We start from the raw sequence: 19,655 nt of genomic DNA, 5'->3' as shown, positions 1-19,655 counted from the left end.
GAATTACGGATAGGACATAAAACTCGCCTTGTTCGCACATGCTTGATTGCTAGACTGCATATGATGAGCCGGATTTGATAACTGTCAGCAACACACCTGTTTCTGAAGCATAATAAATGACTAACAGATGCTGAAACAAAAGTTTTTATTGGCCTGCATCTGGGATTAAATGGGATTAAATCCAGTTCCTGGATCCTTGCTTAAAGTCAGTAACCAATGCAAACATGGATCATGCATATTAAAGAAAGTCAACAGTGAAAACAATGAATCTGTGTTTCAGATCTCAATGCCAACATTCCCTGTGGTGGTGAAGATCGGACACGCCCACTCTGGAATGGGGAAGGTATGATCAAATGTTTGACTGATTGTGAAAACAGCTCTTCAAAAGGTGCATGTGCACGTGTTACTTCATTTGTTCAGTTGTTTACTATTATAGTTTTTGTTAATATTTCATTTCTGTATTTTCATTTTAGTTTTTACTGATTTATAGTATTCTTTTGTAATTTTACTATGTGCTTTTGATTTAATTGGGTTACACTTTATTTTAGTGTTCTTGTCACAGTGTAATTATACATTTAAGTACTGAGTAATATTAATTAGCTACATGTACTTACTATATGGTTAGGATTAGGGTTTGTCTTAGCGTTACTTGCATGTAATTATGCATAATTAATTGTTATTATAATAGTAAGTACATGTAACATGTGCAACAAGGACACCTTAAAATAAAGTGCTGCCTTTTACTCTTTTTTAATTACTTTTTAAGCTTAATTTATTTTTTATTTCCATTTTAATAGTATTTTTATAATCATGTTTTTATTAGTTTGTCTTAAAGACATTCTTCTTTAGACATTCTGTTAACTCTAAGTAACTTTGCAACTACATGTCAACTAACTCATGATTAATTTGTAAATGCATGTCAACTAACTGTCATTAGAGTATTAGTAGACTGTTAGGTTAAGGTTATTAGAATTACTTGCAAAGTTACTCATGGTCAGTAGAATGTCTGTTGTGGAGCATCAAAATAAAGTGTTAGCAGTCTACTAGTCTACGAATGACTTCTAGTTGACATGTAGTTGCACAGTTAACAATAATAACCCTGATGTGTACAGTTTTGAACAGAAATAAATCAAGTGTGTACATTCTGTGTACCAAATTCTGTTAGATTGTGAAATAATTTAATGAACTCCAAATTCATTAGGACAGTGTTAAGAACAAATTAATGTACCTGCACATGTGTTGTAAACTAGGCATATGTTTTTGTGAGAAGTTCTCTGTGCATATACATACTAATAATCCACACAACTATCAGTCAATGTCTTAACCAAGGCACTGTTTTCCTGTTTTCCTTTAAAAGAGCCAATAGAGTAAGTGCTTAATACTTCTTTCAAAGCTGCTGATTTCACAGAAATTACACACTTCACCCAACATATCCATTAATGAATCTCAGCCCCATTGATAACAGGACAACATATTAATGGAACATTGCCTTGGCAGGTGAAAGTTGACAATCACAGTGACTTCCAAGACATTGCGAGTGTTGTGGCCATCACTCAAACCTACACCACCACAGAGCCTTTCATTGATGCTAAATATGACATCAGGGTCCAGAAGATCGGTTCTGACTACAAAGCGTACATGTAAGTATACAGCTGCACCGACACAGCTTACAGTAATAGACCATCTATCTCAAGCTAGTAGACCCTCAAGTCATTCCTGATCCATGAAATGACAATTAATGGGAACTGAGGCTTTCAAGCTTCAAAAAGGATGCGGAAAATGATCACAAAAAAATCATAACATCTTATCATAATAGCAGTCTATGCATCTTCTGATGTCATACAATAGCAAATTATCATTTTCTGGTGAAGCATTCCTTTGATAAAGATTTGTGAAATCATTGCGCAGGCTGAATATGTGATACAGTATGTGTTGTGATTCACAGGAGAACATCCATCTCTGGCAACTGGAAATCAAACACTGGCTCTGCCATGCTGGAGCAAGTAGCCATGACTGACAGGTGAGTAAGACAGATTTGGATGAACTTGCTGTATTGGTGCAGAGGTTATTACTCCACCACTTGTCCGTATATTGTTGAAGCAACATTGTTTCAATGACGGATGTGCTACAAAAATACTGTGCTTTTGGGAAACAGTCATGAATAGCTAATTAATTTCTCCACCAATGCATTATACTATAGTAAGTTATGACAGGGTTGTACAGGAAACACATCCCAGATTGGCTATTACAGAATAAACTATAGAATCGCTTCAGAATTTATTAGTCACGTCAATGTAGCGTTGGAAACGAAAACTGCACATATGCTGCCAAACGATACAAGCAAATGCACTGTGCAAATATTGTACATTAGTTGCTGATTAAATAAATAAATCAAAATGATCTGAGAGAATAACTCACAGACAGAGTACACATGCTGATTTAGCCAAATGATCCAAATCTAATAATACATAAAGGCAATAATATCATCCTGGTTTGCCATATGACCAGCTGAACAACCTTGTTAGTGAAAAATAAATATTTTCTTCTTGCAAATAGTGAATTTCTATAAATATTGACCAGAGCAACATAACCAAAAGATGAGTTCAAATCACATGTGCAACATGAGCAGAACTGACAATTCTGTGAGAATAACACTGAGGTAGATCAGGATTTTGAAGTAGGCGTTCAACAGGCAGTTCATTTTATAACTCAACGTGAAGCGATCAGAAACCAGGAATTGGGAAAGTGAAAGCTCTTCTGTCCTGCAGGTATAAGCTGTGGGTGGACACCTGTGCGGATGTCTTTGGAGGTCTAGACATCTGTGCTGTTAAAGCCATACATGGAAAGGACGGAAAGGACTATATCACTGAGGTGAGAGCATAGTGACACAGGCACCAATTCAAACCACCTGACCTCATGTTATCACATGTGAGCTGATAGTTGAAGATCAACACCAGACAATGTGTAATAAGTTTATAGTTATGAGAGGAGGCGTTGACCACAGTGACTGAGTATTGTGCCAGGACACAGACCAATGGGTGCATGCCTTCTGAGGTTTTGCAGAAAACACATAAATCCTTGCCAATCCATTGTTAGGAATGCGAGTCAGACATAGCAATAGTTCTTTGGAAGCTCACTTTTTCTGCTCATGCGAGAGAAGAACTCAAGTGTTTATGTTCTAAGGACACTCCTGTAGTTTTTCATTTCCTGCTAATATCCACACATGTGCAGGTAATTTGCTTTACACTTGGCATCAAACAACAAACTTGGCCAAAAAATGTGGAAGAGTTCATACAAATTCTGCCAAAAGCAGCCAGTAAACCCAGTCCCATAAGACAGGCGTCACTGGTGTGATGTCAGCTCACAATGATTTGACCACAGTGTGTTTTGTTATAACTAAAAATAAATAGGTTTTGTTGTACTGGCATGACATTTTAGAACTCCATCCCAGCCTTAAAGCAAAACCATTTTAAACAATATAACACATAACAGCCAGATAGGTTTATAGTCACAAGACTTTTAATTACATTACACTATTATAAAGATATTTTTGAGCACCTGAATCCACCTTTTACCCCTAAACCTGTAAAGCAAACCACCTCTCAGCAATGGAAAAGACATAGCAAGCACATAAAAGTACAGTCGCAATCATATCTTTTTAACAAAATGACTTAAATGTTGCAGTCGGTCACATGAGAGTCAATGGCATCACTGATGACTTTATTCAACAATTCTTCTCCACGAGGTACCGTCTTCCGCCATTTTGGAGAGTATCACATACGTAAACAACATAATCAGCGTTGTTTACGTTCAGAATGCACAAGCTTTATCCTGAACATAAACAATGCTGATTACTGCCAAAATGGGGGAAGACGGTAACTCGGGGAGAAGAATTATTGAATAAATTATGTTATTTTTGTTTTCTTTGCACACAAAAAGTATTCTCGTAGCTTCGTAAAATTACGGATGAACTGCTGATGTCACATGGACTATTTTACAGATCTCCTTGCTACGTTTCTGGACTTGGGAACATTTCAGTTGCATTTATGTCTATGGAGGGTCATAGAGCTCTCAGATTTCATCAAAAATATCTTAATTTGTGTTCTGAAGATCAATGAAGGTCTTACGGGTTTGGAACGACATGAGGGTGAGTAATTAATGACAGAATTTTTGGGTGTACTAGCCCTTTAATGTTAGTAGTAGAAAATATTAGAACAGCCATAAATCGGAACTGGCCAGTTGTTGCTCCAAATGCGTGATTGGCGATTGTCCCTTTGTTTTATTTTAGCCGATCTCTGTTCTGGACTTGCACACAAACTGTATTACAAGCATTTTCCAAAATGTCATCTGTGTGGAAATATTACAAAGTCTGTAAACGGGCCATTAACAAAGGCAAGAATGCTGAAGATGAACGCAAAGGAGCTCAATGTTCACGAAGCTCAAAATATTGGAAGAAAAAACGCAATACATTTTATAGCAATTGCTTTTTTTTTATTGCAATACCTTTTAAAGAAATACTGAAAATATTTGAAGGGTACATGCCAATATTTAATTTTTTTCTTTAATATTATTATTAGCATTAATAATGAACTGATTAAATTTTTTTTCATATGTGACCCTGCAGCACAAAAGCAGTCTTAAAGAGGTCATATGATGCTGCTAAAAAGAACATTATTTTGTGTATTTGGTGTAATGAAATGTGTTTATGCGGTTTAAAGTTAAAAAAACACATTATTTTCCACATACTGTACATTATTGTTTCTCCTCTGTGCCCCGCCTTTTTGAAACGCGTCGTGCATCAGAAACAGGTAACATGTTTCGTAACTTGGTAATGTTTCTAAGATGGAAGAATGCTGTTTTTGTGACATGGGAAATATGATTTTCAAAAGTCAAGTTGCTATCTAATATAACACCCGGATTTTTGACTGTAGAGGAAGTAACCGTACATTCGTCTAGTTGCAAATTGTAATCCACGAGATTCTGTGTACTGTCTTTTGGTCCAATAAGTAATATCTCTGTCTTATCCGAGTTTAATAGGAGAAAATTATTGGTCATCCAATCTTTTAAATTTTTAACACATTCTGTTAGCTTAGATAATTTAGAAGTTTCATCTGGTCTTGTTGAGATATATAGTTGAGTATCATCTGTGTAAAGTGTAAAGTGTAAAGTGTAGAGTGTAAAGTGTTTCAGTGAACAAGGAGTTATCACTGATTAACTTAATCAGAATCAGAATCAGAATGAGCTTTATTGCCAGGTGTGTTTACACATACGAGGGATTTGTTTTAGTGACAGAAGCTCCACAGTGCAACAGAATGACAGTGACAAGACAAGACACCGATAATAAAAAGAATAATATACAAATATACAAAATAGACAATGTACAAAATAGCAAAAACACAATATACAAAATAGACAATTTAGTATGTAAAGTTCTGTTAGGTGCACATTTGAAATGTAAATAAGTATGTGTGTTCCAAATATTGTCCTATCATAACAAACCATACATCAATGGAGAGCTTATTTATTCAGCTCTCAATTTAAAAAAATTCACCCTTATGACTGGTTTTGTGCTCCAGGGTCACATATAGGTAAATAAAAATAATTAAATACTTTTTTTTGCTATGGTACTGAAATTGGTTCTAACAATTTGTTGTAATGAATAATTAGGAGGCTGATTTAATAGTTTTATAGTCATGGCCATAAACTGTATGTTTTTAAAGACTGCTCGAGAGAGGAAAATAGTGGGAACCCTGAAGCTGTGTCCTGACGCTTCTTGACACAACTGTTTTTGACTTTTCCACAATATACAAAATAGACAATTTAGTATGTAAAGTTCTGTTAGGTGCACATTTGAAATGTAAATAAGTATGTGTTAAATAAATAAATGTATAATAGTGTTGTGTGTTCCACGTTTATTATTATGTAAATGTGTCTCTCTTCCACACACAAAGAAACTGTACGGCTTCCAGATGAAATGCATCACTGATGAAACTGTAATCACTGCACACTAATGAATGAAAACTCCTGCTGTCCCGTCTTGTTTCAGTGAGACGGGTGTAGCGATGCTCAGGACTGTTGCACAAGCTGCAGTTTTTGGCGCTTTGGGAGTGGACGTTTACAATAATGAGACATTTCTTGATCTCACAAGACTATAACATTTCTCAGAAAAATACCTCATTTCCAACGCTTTCAGTAAATTTATTTTGATGTGGTAAAAAAAGACAATATTTTGAGTTTCCATCATGGAAGGATGTGGTCATGATTGTTTTCTCCCTGTGGCGTGCCACAATGACAAAATCATCTCATTGTCTCCAAAACGCACATCATTCTTCCTTTAGGCAAATAATCTCATGTCAGATGATGAACTATCATGATCAAAGCATAGATTTTTGTTGCTGTTGAAATGTTTTGCTTCATTATAAGAGTCTTAGTATGTTGCTATGGAAACTGTTTTCTATGTGAGCACAGTGAATGAATGCATCCTCATTGAGCGCAGGAGCAGCACATCACACACTACATGGATGGATGGATGGATGGATGGACGGACGGACGGACAGACAGACAGATAGATACAGACAGACAGATAGATAGATATCTGTGTTAATGCTGCTGTGTGTTTGGCTGTAGGTGGTGGGCTCGTCGATGCAGCTGATTGGAGATCACCAGCTGGAGGACCGTCAGCTGATCACTGCCATCGTTCTGGCCAAGATGAACCAAGACTCGGGCCGCACAACAGCTCGATCCCCTCAGAGACCTCCAACCACTGTCCAACCTGCACAAGTACGCTCATCCCACTACACTGCTACAGCACTGCAACACTGCAAGAGACGTGCCAGAAGGACTTCACCTTCAAAATAAACATTCAGATCGTAGTGTTTCTAAGAAAGTGTTTGTTTGGTTTATGTCTCGTATCTTTTTAGATTACTAGTATCACTCTCAGACAAGTTTGCTAAATAGTTTGCCAGGAAAAACCTGCTTAAAGTGTGTTGTTCCACATTATTAAAGTCCGTGTAAAGCAATATTAAAAATGTGTTCTGAGTTTGTCACACCACAGAAAAAGGTGTTATTAACCACCCAGCCAACTTTGAATGATAGTTCACAGTCTTTGTAGCATGTTTCAGCAATACATTTCTAAGATTTATAATGTTTAGAAACAGTTCTCAGAATTGCCTTTAAACAGGCTTTAAGTGAGTCACAGTTTTCATGCAATATGGGGAGGAAGAACAATCTTACTGAAGATGAGAAACATAAAAACAAAAACAACTAATATTTTGCAAAAACTAAATAGAGATTATCGAACTGTCAAAAGACCTGTGAGTGATTTAGAACTGTTTGGGGCAACCAACTAAATAACAAATGCACAGCAAACTGCACAAAATATGTAAAAATATATGCAGTATTTTAACAAACAAAGTATGTTTATAGTATATTCACAGCTCTTTTGGGCTGCACTTGAACATAAAATGTAAATTCTGTCATCATTTACTCACCCAAACTGTTTTAGTCTGTGCAATAAAAGTTCCAAAACATGGGACATCAATGACTTTAAATGTATGGGGGGGGGGAATCACTGAGACATCTTCTTTTGAAAATCCTACAGGTTTGGATGAGTAAATAATGACAGAATTGTTTTTTTTTTTTTAGGTGAACTGTCACTTTAAATTTCTCCTAAAAATAGTTTCTGTGGCTGTTGTTACTCTTTCTGTCTAGTGTCGCCCCCTGGTGTGGAATCAGTGGAAATGGCACTAAGACTTAAAACCATTTGAGTGTGTTTGTTTGTGTGTGTCTACAGAGTGCTGCCTTAAAAGAAAGCCTGACTGACCCCAGCAAGACCCTCGGCCAGCGGCCCCCTCCACAAGGTTGTTTACAGTACATTCTCGACTGTAACGGAGTTGCAGTCGGACCAAAACAAGTCCAGGCAAAATGATTTCCACTGCCACAATTCCAGATACACGGTTCAGCCCACAATAAATCGAAAGCTCAGTTCACTGCTGCCGGTTGAGGTTAAGATAGTGATAGATGCAGTGGTTTGGAGCGTGTGCTCTTCAGAATCTGCCTTGACTGTGTCGTTCTCCCCTATGAAGTGTTTTTCTGTACTGTTCACTTTTCTGTCCTTGTTTGCTTCTGGTGGCTGCATTCGTTTACTTTGTTAGTCGTGTGGTTTCCAGGGTTGTCGCTGCCAGCTAAAGAATAATTCTAACTGTGCCTACGCAAAGTCCAGTGCTGTGGTGTCTCATGTGGTCAATATGAAAGATTGATGACCTTTTGTACTTTAACTTGTTTCAGTAAGGGTAGTTCCTAATCGTCTAGCTGAGATTTGCTTTTGGGTGTGTGCTGTAACACTTGTGTGTGCGTGCTATATGTGTGATGTTTTGTTTTTATTTATTTAAATGTAGTGTTTGTGGTTTTGCATGAGTGATGTGCAAGCAAGCTTGCTGTTGTAAGTCCATGTGTTTACATGCTGAATACACAACATGTGTATTCAATAACTTTCTTCTTTTTTTTTTAAATAAGATTTTAAAGTGTTTTTAGTACTTGCAGCATGGTTTCTAAAGAGGCGTCAGAAGGTAGTTCTTTGGAATTGTTTGAAGCTGTCTTAAACATTTGTTTTCTCAAGGTTACCAAGAAGATTTTCTTTCAGCCTGATGAACTGTAAACGGATAACCACGAGGAGCCATAAAACTGAATGGTCATTACATTTCAAACTTAAGCCAGTCAATTTTAGGATCAGGTTTAATGAAGGTTTCAGAATAGGTTCGTTAGATTTAGCAGATGAGTCCTTCCTCCCATGACCTCTTGACTGTCAGCTTATGGTATATATCCTTCTGAGCAATACAAAACCTACTGTAGTGAAATTGTCAAAATGGGTGAATCACAAGAAACATGTCAAGAAAGTGTCATGTTAATATATCACCCCCAAAATCAAAAGAGTAAATAAACTTATATTTTGCATAATGAAAATAAAGCCTATTTTAAAACCATTGAGGTTTTTTGTATTGCAATTTAGCATTATTTTCATGATGATTAAGGGGGTAAAATTATATCACAGCATATTTTCTGTACTGCCTTTCATTTCTGACCATTTAAATGCAAAACACATTTGTAGAATTACACCAATTAGAATCACCACACGGGTAATAGTAAATAAATACCAAAAAACCTCAAAGTAAAATATCTGGATTAATTACAGTAATGAGATTTTTTCATTTTGTTAAATGTTTTCTTTATCTTTTGATTTTGTCTTGAAATGTGACCTAGACGTGTTTTTGTGACATTCACCCAAATAAGAAAGCAAATTTTAAGAGATCTCTTAAAATAATCTTATGACTGTTTACAGACCGATTTGAGTTTTTTCTCTCACAGCCATCACCTGTGTGTCATGAATGCAATGCAATGCAATTTCACAGTATCGCTAGAGGTACCACTCTTTAGCCATTCAGTGGAGTCACTGTTTTTTATGCAAAGACATTCAATTAAATAAGCTAATATAGTGATACAGGTTTGGCCTTGACGTTTAATAATGCAATATTTCACAAACAATGAGCTTTTCCAGTTGTAAAGACATGATTCTTAGTGTTCTTGGACAAGACTGAATATGTACCAGAGAGATGTCTGGGGTGTTATCAGTGTAGTGCCTGTTCTGTATATTGATGCTTTTAACTGTTTTATCAACATGCAAGATGGTATCTATAATGCGCGAGAGGTATCTATGTTCAGAGTTTAAAATATGTCCTTATATTGTATGGGAAATGTTTACTTAGGTATATTTGCATGCATTACCAAAGAGTGGAAAAATTTGAAATATTTTTTGTGTGAAAAGTATACCTAATGAAAACAATGAGTGTACTCACGATACTTGTGAAGAATCAGATCTCCATCGCTATATGCTGATGTAGAGTCCCATAGTGTGCTCTGACTTTATACCCATTGACTTGGGTTGATTAGGCTTTGCTGATGTCACTGCCTCTTTAAATCCAGTACTTGGGTTTCGCCTGTGATTACTGTCTGATATAGATCTAGTCTTTCCCCCTCATGTCCAAAGTAATAAAGCTCCCATTTCCCAGACTTACTGTTCTGTGTTACTGAATTATATTTTTGTTAGACTCATTTCAAATGGAATACCCTTTATGAAAGGCATGAGATTCTTCTGAGTGTCTTTGTAAACTTTCTAAAGGGTCAAGCCCACTGTATGTTCATTTATAGTGAGATAGCAAGAAACATAATCAAGTATTTTTAAACAAACAAGCAGAACCACAAGACACACCTCGCTCACTAGATCATTACGTAATTCTCTCTCATACTCAAGAGAACAAAGAATCTCCCACATTTTACCTGCTCCTGCATGTATCCCAACTGTCCCTTATGTTTGTTATGCACTTTATAAAGAACACTGATTTTGTATAAAACGTATAACAAAGTATATCTGAAACAAGGCAAGGCAAAACATCCCAATTAAGGCCAGGGGTGAACACTAAAAGATATGCAGTCTTTGTTTTAAATAAGGCGCATGCAGCCTCTGGGTCTTGGTTCTTTTGTATGCATGATCTGTTGCTGTGAACCTGCAGCTATTACTCTTCACATCCACACCTATGATACTGCTGCAAGCTAACTGTCCCATCTGCTTGTTTAGAGTAAAAACTTTTCCTTTTGTTTTGTGGACATGACTATTCTTACCTTGGGCATTACCCTTTGTATGGTTACTTTGGCCAGTCTTGGGGGCACCTTAATTTTTTTATCATAAATCATGCAAAGTTTCCGGTGCTGGATTTAAAACCTTCTTGCAAGCCTCAACGTGTAAAAATGTTATAATATGATGACTCTCTTTTGTACTAAACCTAGGGGGGGCAGTGAAACCCCAAGACCCACAACCTAAGAGTCAAGAGCCTACACCTGAGCCAGTCCCTGACCAGGAGCCTGTGCCCAAAGCAGGCCCTACCCCAATTCTACCACCCACCATGCAACAGCCCAAAGCCCAGGCTCAAACCGCACCTGAACCCACTCCAGGGAAGCCAACGGAACTTCCCCCAAAACCCCAACCTCCCAAACCCCTTCCCCCAAAGCCTGTGCCTCCAGTTCGGAGGAACTCCAAGCCTCAGATCCAACCCAAACCCCAGACCCCACCTCCCACCAAGGCCCAACCGAAAGCTCAACTGGGCAACACAGATCAGAATCTTGGGCAAACCCAGCCAGATCCAGTCCCTGCTCAAGAGCAATCCCCAGCCAAAGGTCCTGTTAAACCCCCGTCACCAGCTAAACCGCAGCTCCAGCCTAAACCAGTGCTCAGAGAGCAAGTCAAACCTGAAGCCCGAGCACAGACTAATGCTCCATCTGAAGCCCCTGTTAGAGCAACTGCTTCCCCTGCTCCCACCCCAGCCCCGGCCCAACCTACCCCAGCAAAACCCACTCAATCTCAGCCTCCTGTGGAGGAACAGCCTGCACCCCAGCAGAAGTCAACCCATCCTCTGTTGAAGTAAGCATCTTTTCACTTGGAGATCATTTGCTGCAAGGCGTGTCCATTTGAGCAAGAAACCGTTCTAAGGGCCACTGTCCTGCAGAGTTTAGCCCCAACCCTAATTGAAAACACCTGAACCAACTAATCAGTGTATTCAGACTCGCTAGAACCTTCCACGCAAGAGCTGACTGGAGCTAAACTCTGCAGGACATTGGCCCTCTAAGAGCAGGACAGGACACCACTGCCCTGCATTAGGGTGCTTCTCCTGGAGAAGTGGGGTAAATCCCATACATGCATGCTATACAAAATACATACTATATGCTAGTGGTGGTAAACATTAACTTTGACATATAAAGTAGCCAGTATGCCTAAAGCCCAAAGTGTACTTAGTTTTTGTATGCATATGCGTACAGTCGAACGCGTAGCCTTTCAAATTATACTCCATTTGATGTTGTGCGTGAACGCGGGCGGTCGACACATGCGCTCTTAAAAGCGTCATCCATGTGCAGTGTCTGCTCTATTTTCCCCATAATTTATAACTGATAACAAATATTTTTGAACTGTTTTAAACCAAAGCTGGGTTATCCCATAACCTCTTGCTCACAAGTGCTTGTAAATGCAGCCGTCTGTTGTTGTTGTAGTCTCCGCTATTTTGTTGTTGTTATTCTGTCTCTTTAAATTCGTTCTCTACGGTGAAACAACAGCCTGGGCCAGTGTTGCCACCTTGTGGAACAACTGATTACTGCAAAACAAATTCTATGCGCATGTGCAACCTGCACGTACAAAGTACGCACGGTTATAAAAATTCTAGTGGTACGCGTACAGTACACGCATACTATTCTGATGGCGAAATTTGCATCATGCACACTGTACGCTGTCGAAGAAACAGTGCAAATCAGTTCTCTTGCATATCAAAACCTTTGACATGCTATTTTCAGTGTACTACCCTGTTGAAAAAAACAGCATATGTTTTGAAGCATGGCAGCTGGTTTGAGCTGGTCCTTGATTGGTTCTCAGCTGGCCCTGAGCTGGTTATGAGGTAGTCCTGAGCAGGAGCTAGTTGCTTAGGACCAGCTTAGGACCAGCACATGACCAGCATAAACCAGCTCAAACAACCTATCATGCTTCAAAACATACCTAAACAGCATATGCTGTTTTTTTTTCCAGCAGGGTATGTTTTGGGACCCGCTAATCCTAACGTAGCATAGTATACTGTATAGGACAGACAGTATGTGAGCTGGAACGCAGTCCTACCTTCCTGCAGGGATCAGCTCTGCTCCACCAAACCTGCTTGTGCTTTTCCATTGAAATCAAATCCTGTGATTGGCCTGGTTCAGAGCTGCAAACTCTGCAGGAAGGTACATCTCCATGATTGGGACTGAGTTCCTCTGCCTTCAACACCTTACTCTCGTGTTCATTGCACGACTACCCAAACAAAGGCATAACTTCACAGACGATCTAAATTTGCCTTTTGCTTTTCCCACTGTTTTGCAGCAAATCCCAGTCCTTGACCAACGCCTTCAACGCCTTTGGCGAGACTTTCCGCTCCAGCAACGAGGATGAAGCTAAGGCGGAGACCATTCGAAACTTGCGAAAGTCTTTTGCAAGCCTGTTCTCTGACTAATGACAAAACCCCGCAACCGAAAGGTGGCCAGGCACTCGAGTGACAGATATGCATCCTGGTCTGAGGTTAATTCCATGTAGCTGTGTACATTTAACCCCTCCTCCCAACTCTGCTGTAATTATCCGAGTGAAGGTTAGAGTGATGTACAGTGATTGTTTTCGCGAGATGTTGGTGTTTACGTTTTTTGAGTCGCTCTGCTCCGAAACACTGGGATTTATATGAGGAGGGAATGACTCTTAAGCAATCAGATGCAGGAGGCTGGAGTATGCTGAATTCGTCTATAGCCCCTCGATGTTGTAGCTGTATCATGGTAGTGTGTTTTCTTTACCCGGAGACAAATATCTGTGACTAGTTTCCCTTGTTTATCCCCTGTAGTGTGTGTGTGTGTGTGTGTGTGTGCGTGTAACTATTTGATGTGTTGTAAGCATTAGCCAGTGAGACATTAGTTCAACAATACCTCGGAATCTTTATAAAAGCACTTTCCTCTTCAAGTTTCCTACAGTAATCAATGCTTGGACTGGTCGGTTTCAGTGCAGTGGTGGGATTTCAGTGGAACGCCTGGTGTTTTAGCGACATAGCTTGCATCCAGCACTTATCAACCTGTCAAGATATTCATGAGTGCCATGTTTAAAGTATCTCTGCATATTGTATTGTACTGTATGTTTAACATCTCAGGAGTTTAATTTGAATACATGTTTATTCCGGCGTCACACTGTTCATGTTGTGTTTTCGTTGTGCACAGTATTATTGCTTTGCATGACCCGGTGATAATTGTTTTCTCTGTACAAGTGTCAATAAACACGTGGCGCATCATTCCACTGACATACCGGCGTGCTCTGTGCTCCGTTTGCCCATTATATGTACATTCAGCTGAAGCATCAAGTGGCCACACTTACTGTTGTGCATGTATTTGTAACCTTTTTGCAGTATTTGTTTGTTTCTTCACATTTTAAGAACCAATGGACCCAATCAGTAAGTGTAAACAACAATGCCCTAGCCATTTGGTTTTCAAAAGGTTATTATGCTTTGGGGGGAAAAGTCATGATGTATTTTTCATGTACTTTGTGACAAATAAAGCTTTAATCTCATCTGAGAGATGGTAAAAGTGAGTTATTCATAATATGATTTGCCAGAAGGTGGCAGTAGATGACTTATGCTTTTGCTAACTGTTTATGGTTAAATTGTTAATGGTCAGCCTATGCCATCATAGCCCATCCAGAAAACCAAACTAACACCATTATACAAAATATGAGTGGGGGGGGGGAATGTGCACCCTGAACTGCCTTGGTTAACAGTCATTAGCACTCATTTGACATCAAAATCAAGAGCTACACAGGTCTGATGATAAATCTACATTCCCATAAAAACATAAAGGGAAAATGCAAATGTCTTCAAAACTATAATTCAACGTTCAATAATATTTTAAATGGGATGCATGCATGGTATCAGTACGTAATTATAATCCGCTAATGACTCTAATATGTGCACACAGCTCTGTCAGAACAGCCTACCGCCTTTTTTTCTCTCAATGGTTTTGTCCAGTCATATGATTGATGATGTTAGAATCTCTCATTACGTCAAACCTCTTTCCACATCTTTATCACACATTGTCTGATCATGTGAAACAATGAAACAATGTTCTGTAAGTTATTGCTATAGCTATTACAGTGGATTTCAAAGTGCAGCAGAGGCAGAAAGGTTCTATGATAGACAGAGGGAACGTGAGAGAATCTGCCCACCGAAGAGACTTTGGCACGACCTGATGTAATCTCAATTACAAACAAATACGATTTAGATTCACTGTCTGCCTTACTTCCTCATGTACTTCAAACGAAACGTTTACAAGGTATTATTTATTATTATTTTACATCTAGCTGTACGAATTTCCCAGTATCGATAAAATGCTAAATGGCTAAATCACCAGTTTTAGCGCTTGAAGCATGTTTCGTGATCTCACCGGGTGCTGGCAATGACAACAGGTGGAGTAGCCTAAAATCGGTAGTGCACGTAAACTTGGCGTAATGCAGTTAATTTGGCACAGGCTTCTTTGGCTCTTCCGCATTGCTCCATGTGTTCCAAAGGTGTTCCTGATGGGAGGAGAAACAGAGTGGAAGTGTCTCAAACCACACAGAGCGGTCTAACTAGACGCTGTCGGAATTTTAGGCATTTTCAAAAAATCTTTTGGAATATTTAGTGAAAACTTCAAAGTATAATTTCGAATCTGAGTCATTTTTTGCATTATGCGGATTCTTTTTTTTTATTTTTATTGGCCATCATAGGTAGCTCTTTACGCAATCTTACAGACGATGTTGAATCGTTAGTCACATTTAGAACAGATTTTTACAATCGTGTAGAAATACTTAATCTACATTATGTTTTAAAATAGAATTTTACGCATCTAATCTGTATGCAGTGTGTGTGTGTGTGTGTGTGTGTGTGAGAGAGACTGTGAGAGAGAGAGAGCGCATATAATCCCCCAGAATGAACGCTGTCTAGGTAGGCAGCTCGCTAGGTTTTGAGACACGTCACTAGTTCTCCAGTGCCCCGCGCATCTCTGCGCCTTACAGAGCTCCTGTATCTATAACTCACGGCGAGCTGAAGCTGTGGAGCTACAGCAGGGAAACTCCTGCGACTCTCACACCAGGAGGAACTATCTTTCGCGTCACTGAACACCTTCAAGAGACCCCTACAGGTCAGTGCACTTCCAGACCACCTCTAGTGAGCAGCAGGTGAATACTGAAGAGAGAGAACAGTTCCTTTAGCCTACTTTGTGTCTGCTAACTTACATATATGCTGCACCGTTTCAATATTAAAAAGCCATCATTTACTTCGGGTGAGTGTAAATATAAACAGTTTATGATATTAAATTATATTAATAATCTGCATGAGGTAAACTCTTTGAGATGAATTCTGAGAATCTGTGAATAAACTGCTGAGTTTGTGTGTTTAATAGTTGAGCTCAGTTTGATAGGTTTTAGTAGATTTCAATAGTAAGCAACATTTCGTGTTTTGCATAGCTGCGCTTAATGAGTTAAGACACGTTCTATTTTAGATTACACCAAAAATCATCTTCATTAACAGGCTTGATGTTTCTGTCTGGGTTTATGTATTTAGAGGAAAGCGTTTGACTGTTATAGTGAATAATTTACAGTAAATATTGATTATTATACAGGCCTCAAAAAATATCTGGATATTTTGGCTACACTGTTTGAATGTCATTGCTTTCGACATATTAAAAAAACATAGTAAAATGTTTGATATATTTAAATGAATAAAACGATAGTGTTTTTTGTTTCTTCTTAGTGGAACATATTGATAGTTCATGTGTTCCTCTACATCTGTAAAAAAAATCTGTCAAAAACACCCCAAAATACAGCTAATTCACAGAAAAGTGAAATTAGCTCTGACTCCTTCAGAATTAAAGAACAGATGATACTTGATGTGATATTTTGTTGTAATGTCCAGATAGACTATCTGTCTAAATAATTTCTGCGGCCACTGTATGCTGCTTAGTGCAACATTTTCTTTATTTTTAACTTTATTATAAAGAGACCTCTACAGAGATTTGATTATTCAGTAAACACAGCACGAACTGTATTTAAGCTGAGATTCAGATTTTGCAACTTTGCAGAAGTTGTGTTTTGTTGAAGATTTTGTCTTATGGAGTCTTGACTGAGTAAATGTTTCTGTGTCAAATTTACAAAAATGCTTCTCTGAAATGGAAAGCATCATTATGGAGATCCACATATGTAAATATATGAAACCTTAGTGTTGTTAGCTGTGCATCGCCGCGTGTGCTCGCTGGGGTTTTGTGAAGCACTCTTCTCTGTAAAGCTGCTTTAGAACTGATCTTTAAACTATAGCTCTGTGTGTGTAATAATATCATATCACTATCATATGAGTCAGATGAAGTCATTTACTGTCATTACTATATGAATGTTTCAGCATTCTAAAAACAGAAACACAATCATTTTGGACATTTGGTTATTGTTATAGATGTAAAACTGTTTTTTTTTTTATTGTTTTGATTTTTTATATTGCACAATATGAATTTTAACTAAAACATTATCTAACAAAATGCACATTATAGAGTATGACAGTGTGTTATCACTCTACAACATAATGACGGCTGACATCTATTAGCAGAAGTTGCATCATGTTCTGATACATGAACTACAGTAGCATATCTATAAAAAAAATTTAAATAAAACGTTGCCAACGTAAGCACTCTTTAATTCAAGAACTAAAGTCAGATTCTTGTGACAGTCACAAATAGCGACTAACGCACAACGTCTGGCCTGCTGTTATTTAGGGAAATTAAAAGAACCTTATGACATTTGTGATGCGTTACACAAATTGCGAAATTAATATGAAAGAGAGGTCAGTAAATATCACATTATGCTTTACCAGTAAATCTGAGGTCAGCTTTGTCATTCGGCTCAGACCGTGCTTATGCATCGTAAATAATCGTAAAAGTGGGAGGGCAAGAAGAAAAAAAACAGAAACTGAAAATCGAAATTGATAATGTTTCACTTGGACTCAGAGTTCTGCCCGTAATTATTGTGTGTTTTATTGTGCGGTGTACAGTATGTTGTTTATGTGTGTGTTTGTCTTTGTATGTTTACATGTACAGTGGAGTCCAAAAGTCTGAGGCTAGTTAAAATGTTTGTGTTTTCTAGTTTAACATGAATTTTCCATTACAAACTGTATCATCAGAATTATGTATTATGATTTGAAATATGAACATGAATTCTTGTTCTCCAGCATGGTTTAAAAACAACATCTTGTGCTTCAGTGGAAGCAAGAAAATTTGATTAGTCACCTAGAAATCAAAAATATATTTTTTTCTATGTTTTTACATTTTTTTTTTTTCTTTGGTTGAATTAGATTTTGAATCCTGTATTTTCAATGTGGTTTCAATCGTTAGCATGTGTAAAAGCTCAGGGAACGTACAGTATAGAGTGAAACAAATCTAGCCGTTTGAGGCCTGTTGTATAACTGAAGTGCACCGTGGTGGACTTTACCCTGTTGTCATAAACGTACGGTGTGGAAATCACAGCAGAAACCCTCTTTACATTGATTTTTAATGTAAAACTGCTTGTCACTTTGAGCTGCACTTGCAGCTGACACATTCTTGCACTTTGCTCATTTAGTTTTGGTGCACTTAAAAATACTGAGACCTGAACGCTCAGTAAGAACCGTCTATACGGTACAGCTTTTTCAGTCTGAGCTCAGTACATTGTGTGTGTGTGTGTGTGTACATTTACAGGAGTGGTTTTTTGGTTTCAGCGTAAAGATGATGGATTGCGTCTCTTTTGAAATGGCCCAGATATGCTTTAGTGCGTTATCTTGCACGTGTTCGCACACAGAGTGCAGGATTATACAGAAGCACTGACTTCATTAGAGGCCATAAGCCGCACCTTATCCAAAGACACCTCCTTCACTTTGTGTTTCAGTGAGCTGGAACTTCAGTTCCAAGAACCAGTTATGGCACCACTGCATGCGTGGAGGCATATACATCCGTGGGCTGTATACGGTGAGTGTGTGTGTGTGTGTGTGTGTGTGTGTGTGTGAGTGTGTGAGAGTGTGTGTGTGTGTGTGTGTGTGTGTGTGTGAGTGCGTGTATGTGCTTGAGCTCCAGTGTTGGTTTGTGAAGAAAAGTGTCAGTTTTTACTGATGTATGTTATCAATGCTTTTTGGTTACAATTATTTTGATAGTCCATTTTTGACATTCTGCCAACTATTAGTAACTTTAGCACTACATGTAGGGTTAGGGTTGGTACTTGCAAAGTTACTTATAGTCAGTCGAATGTCTGTTGTGGAGCATCAAAATAAAGTGTTACCTGCTTTTTATCATTTAAGCATCATATGCTTAATCCAGCCTAGAAAATGTGCATCTTGCAAACAAGATTTCAATACTCATATATCGGAGGTATGGAAAATGAGATGAAATTCAGAACACTGTCATTAATAAGTCATATTAACTCATCTGTACATTAAGTCTGTCATTTATTTGTTTTTCCTTCCTTAGCTTAAACTACTTAAACCAATGGAGACGTATTTGTATAGATTGCCTGCAAAACTACAACTGCATCAATCAAATGAAAGCAGAATGAATTGCTGTGTGAATCGTGTGTACTTTGCATTTTTGGACTGAAGTGAATTTTGGTTTTGTGGTTTTGTCAACGCTTCACACAGAAACCCGTTCTGCTCGTGTGTCATGAATGTGAGTATGCATTCTTATCTCCTGCTCTTATGGCGTTTAATTACAACTATGATGCAATGTTACAGTGTCCATAAACAAGCGTGTGATATGAAACGGAGCACTTAGGGTGAAGTCCAGAAGCCCCTGCGATTTGGCCGTGTCAAAGACTGTAATTCATGCTGAAGGTTCGATGTCAGCGAGACACTAAACATTCAGCTCGTGAGGTTTTTGGGAACGAGCTCCGGGTCGCTTCCCAAAGCTCTCACTGTAGCGTCGTCGGTGCATGTTTTTAGTCATGATGTGACCAAAACTAAACCTCTGCCCCCTTTCCAGTCCACATCGAGGAACAGGGAAGACCCTTGCTCTCATTTCAC

The 19,655-nt window shown here is 38.4% G+C and overlaps 2 protein-coding genes across 2 annotated transcripts in view; both read left to right on the top strand.

Annotated features, from left to right (window-relative positions):
- Window positions 1-155: 155 nt before the first annotated feature.
- Window positions 156-14,092, top strand: LOC107742035 (synapsin-1-like). The gene is made up of 9 exons (XM_016554885.1): window positions 156-205; window positions 281-343; window positions 1,498-1,640; window positions 1,946-2,020; window positions 2,769-2,871; window positions 6,628-6,780; window positions 7,793-7,859; window positions 10,840-11,470; window positions 12,947-14,092. The coding sequence occupies exons 1-9, from the start codon at window positions 170-172 to the stop codon at window positions 13,074-13,076; spliced, it is 1,401 nt and encodes a 466-aa protein (XP_016410371.1). The 5' UTR covers window positions 156-169; the 3' UTR covers window positions 13,077-14,092.
- A 1,722-nt stretch (window positions 14,093-15,814) lies between these two features.
- LOC107742034 (peroxisome proliferator-activated receptor gamma-like) overlaps window positions 15,815-19,655 on the top strand; it is a 33,779-nt gene continuing 29,938 nt past the window's right edge. Inside the window, exon 1 of the mRNA XM_016554884.1 lies at window positions 15,815-15,909. Within this exon, the coding sequence (XP_016410370.1) occupies window positions 15,867-15,909 (43 nt within the window). The 5' untranslated portion in view covers window positions 15,815-15,866. The remainder of the gene's footprint in view (window positions 15,910-19,655) is intronic.

The sequence above is a fragment of the Sinocyclocheilus rhinocerous genome, unplaced genomic scaffold, assembly GCF_001515625.1.
Source record: "Sinocyclocheilus rhinocerous isolate Xijiao unplaced genomic scaffold, SAMN03320098_v1.1 scaffold2090, whole genome shotgun sequence".
NCBI lineage: Eukaryota > Metazoa > Chordata > Actinopteri > Cypriniformes > Cyprinidae > Sinocyclocheilus > Sinocyclocheilus rhinocerous.
Note: the sequence above shows the minus strand (reverse complement) of the source record. Positions and strands in the feature narration are given on the sequence as shown.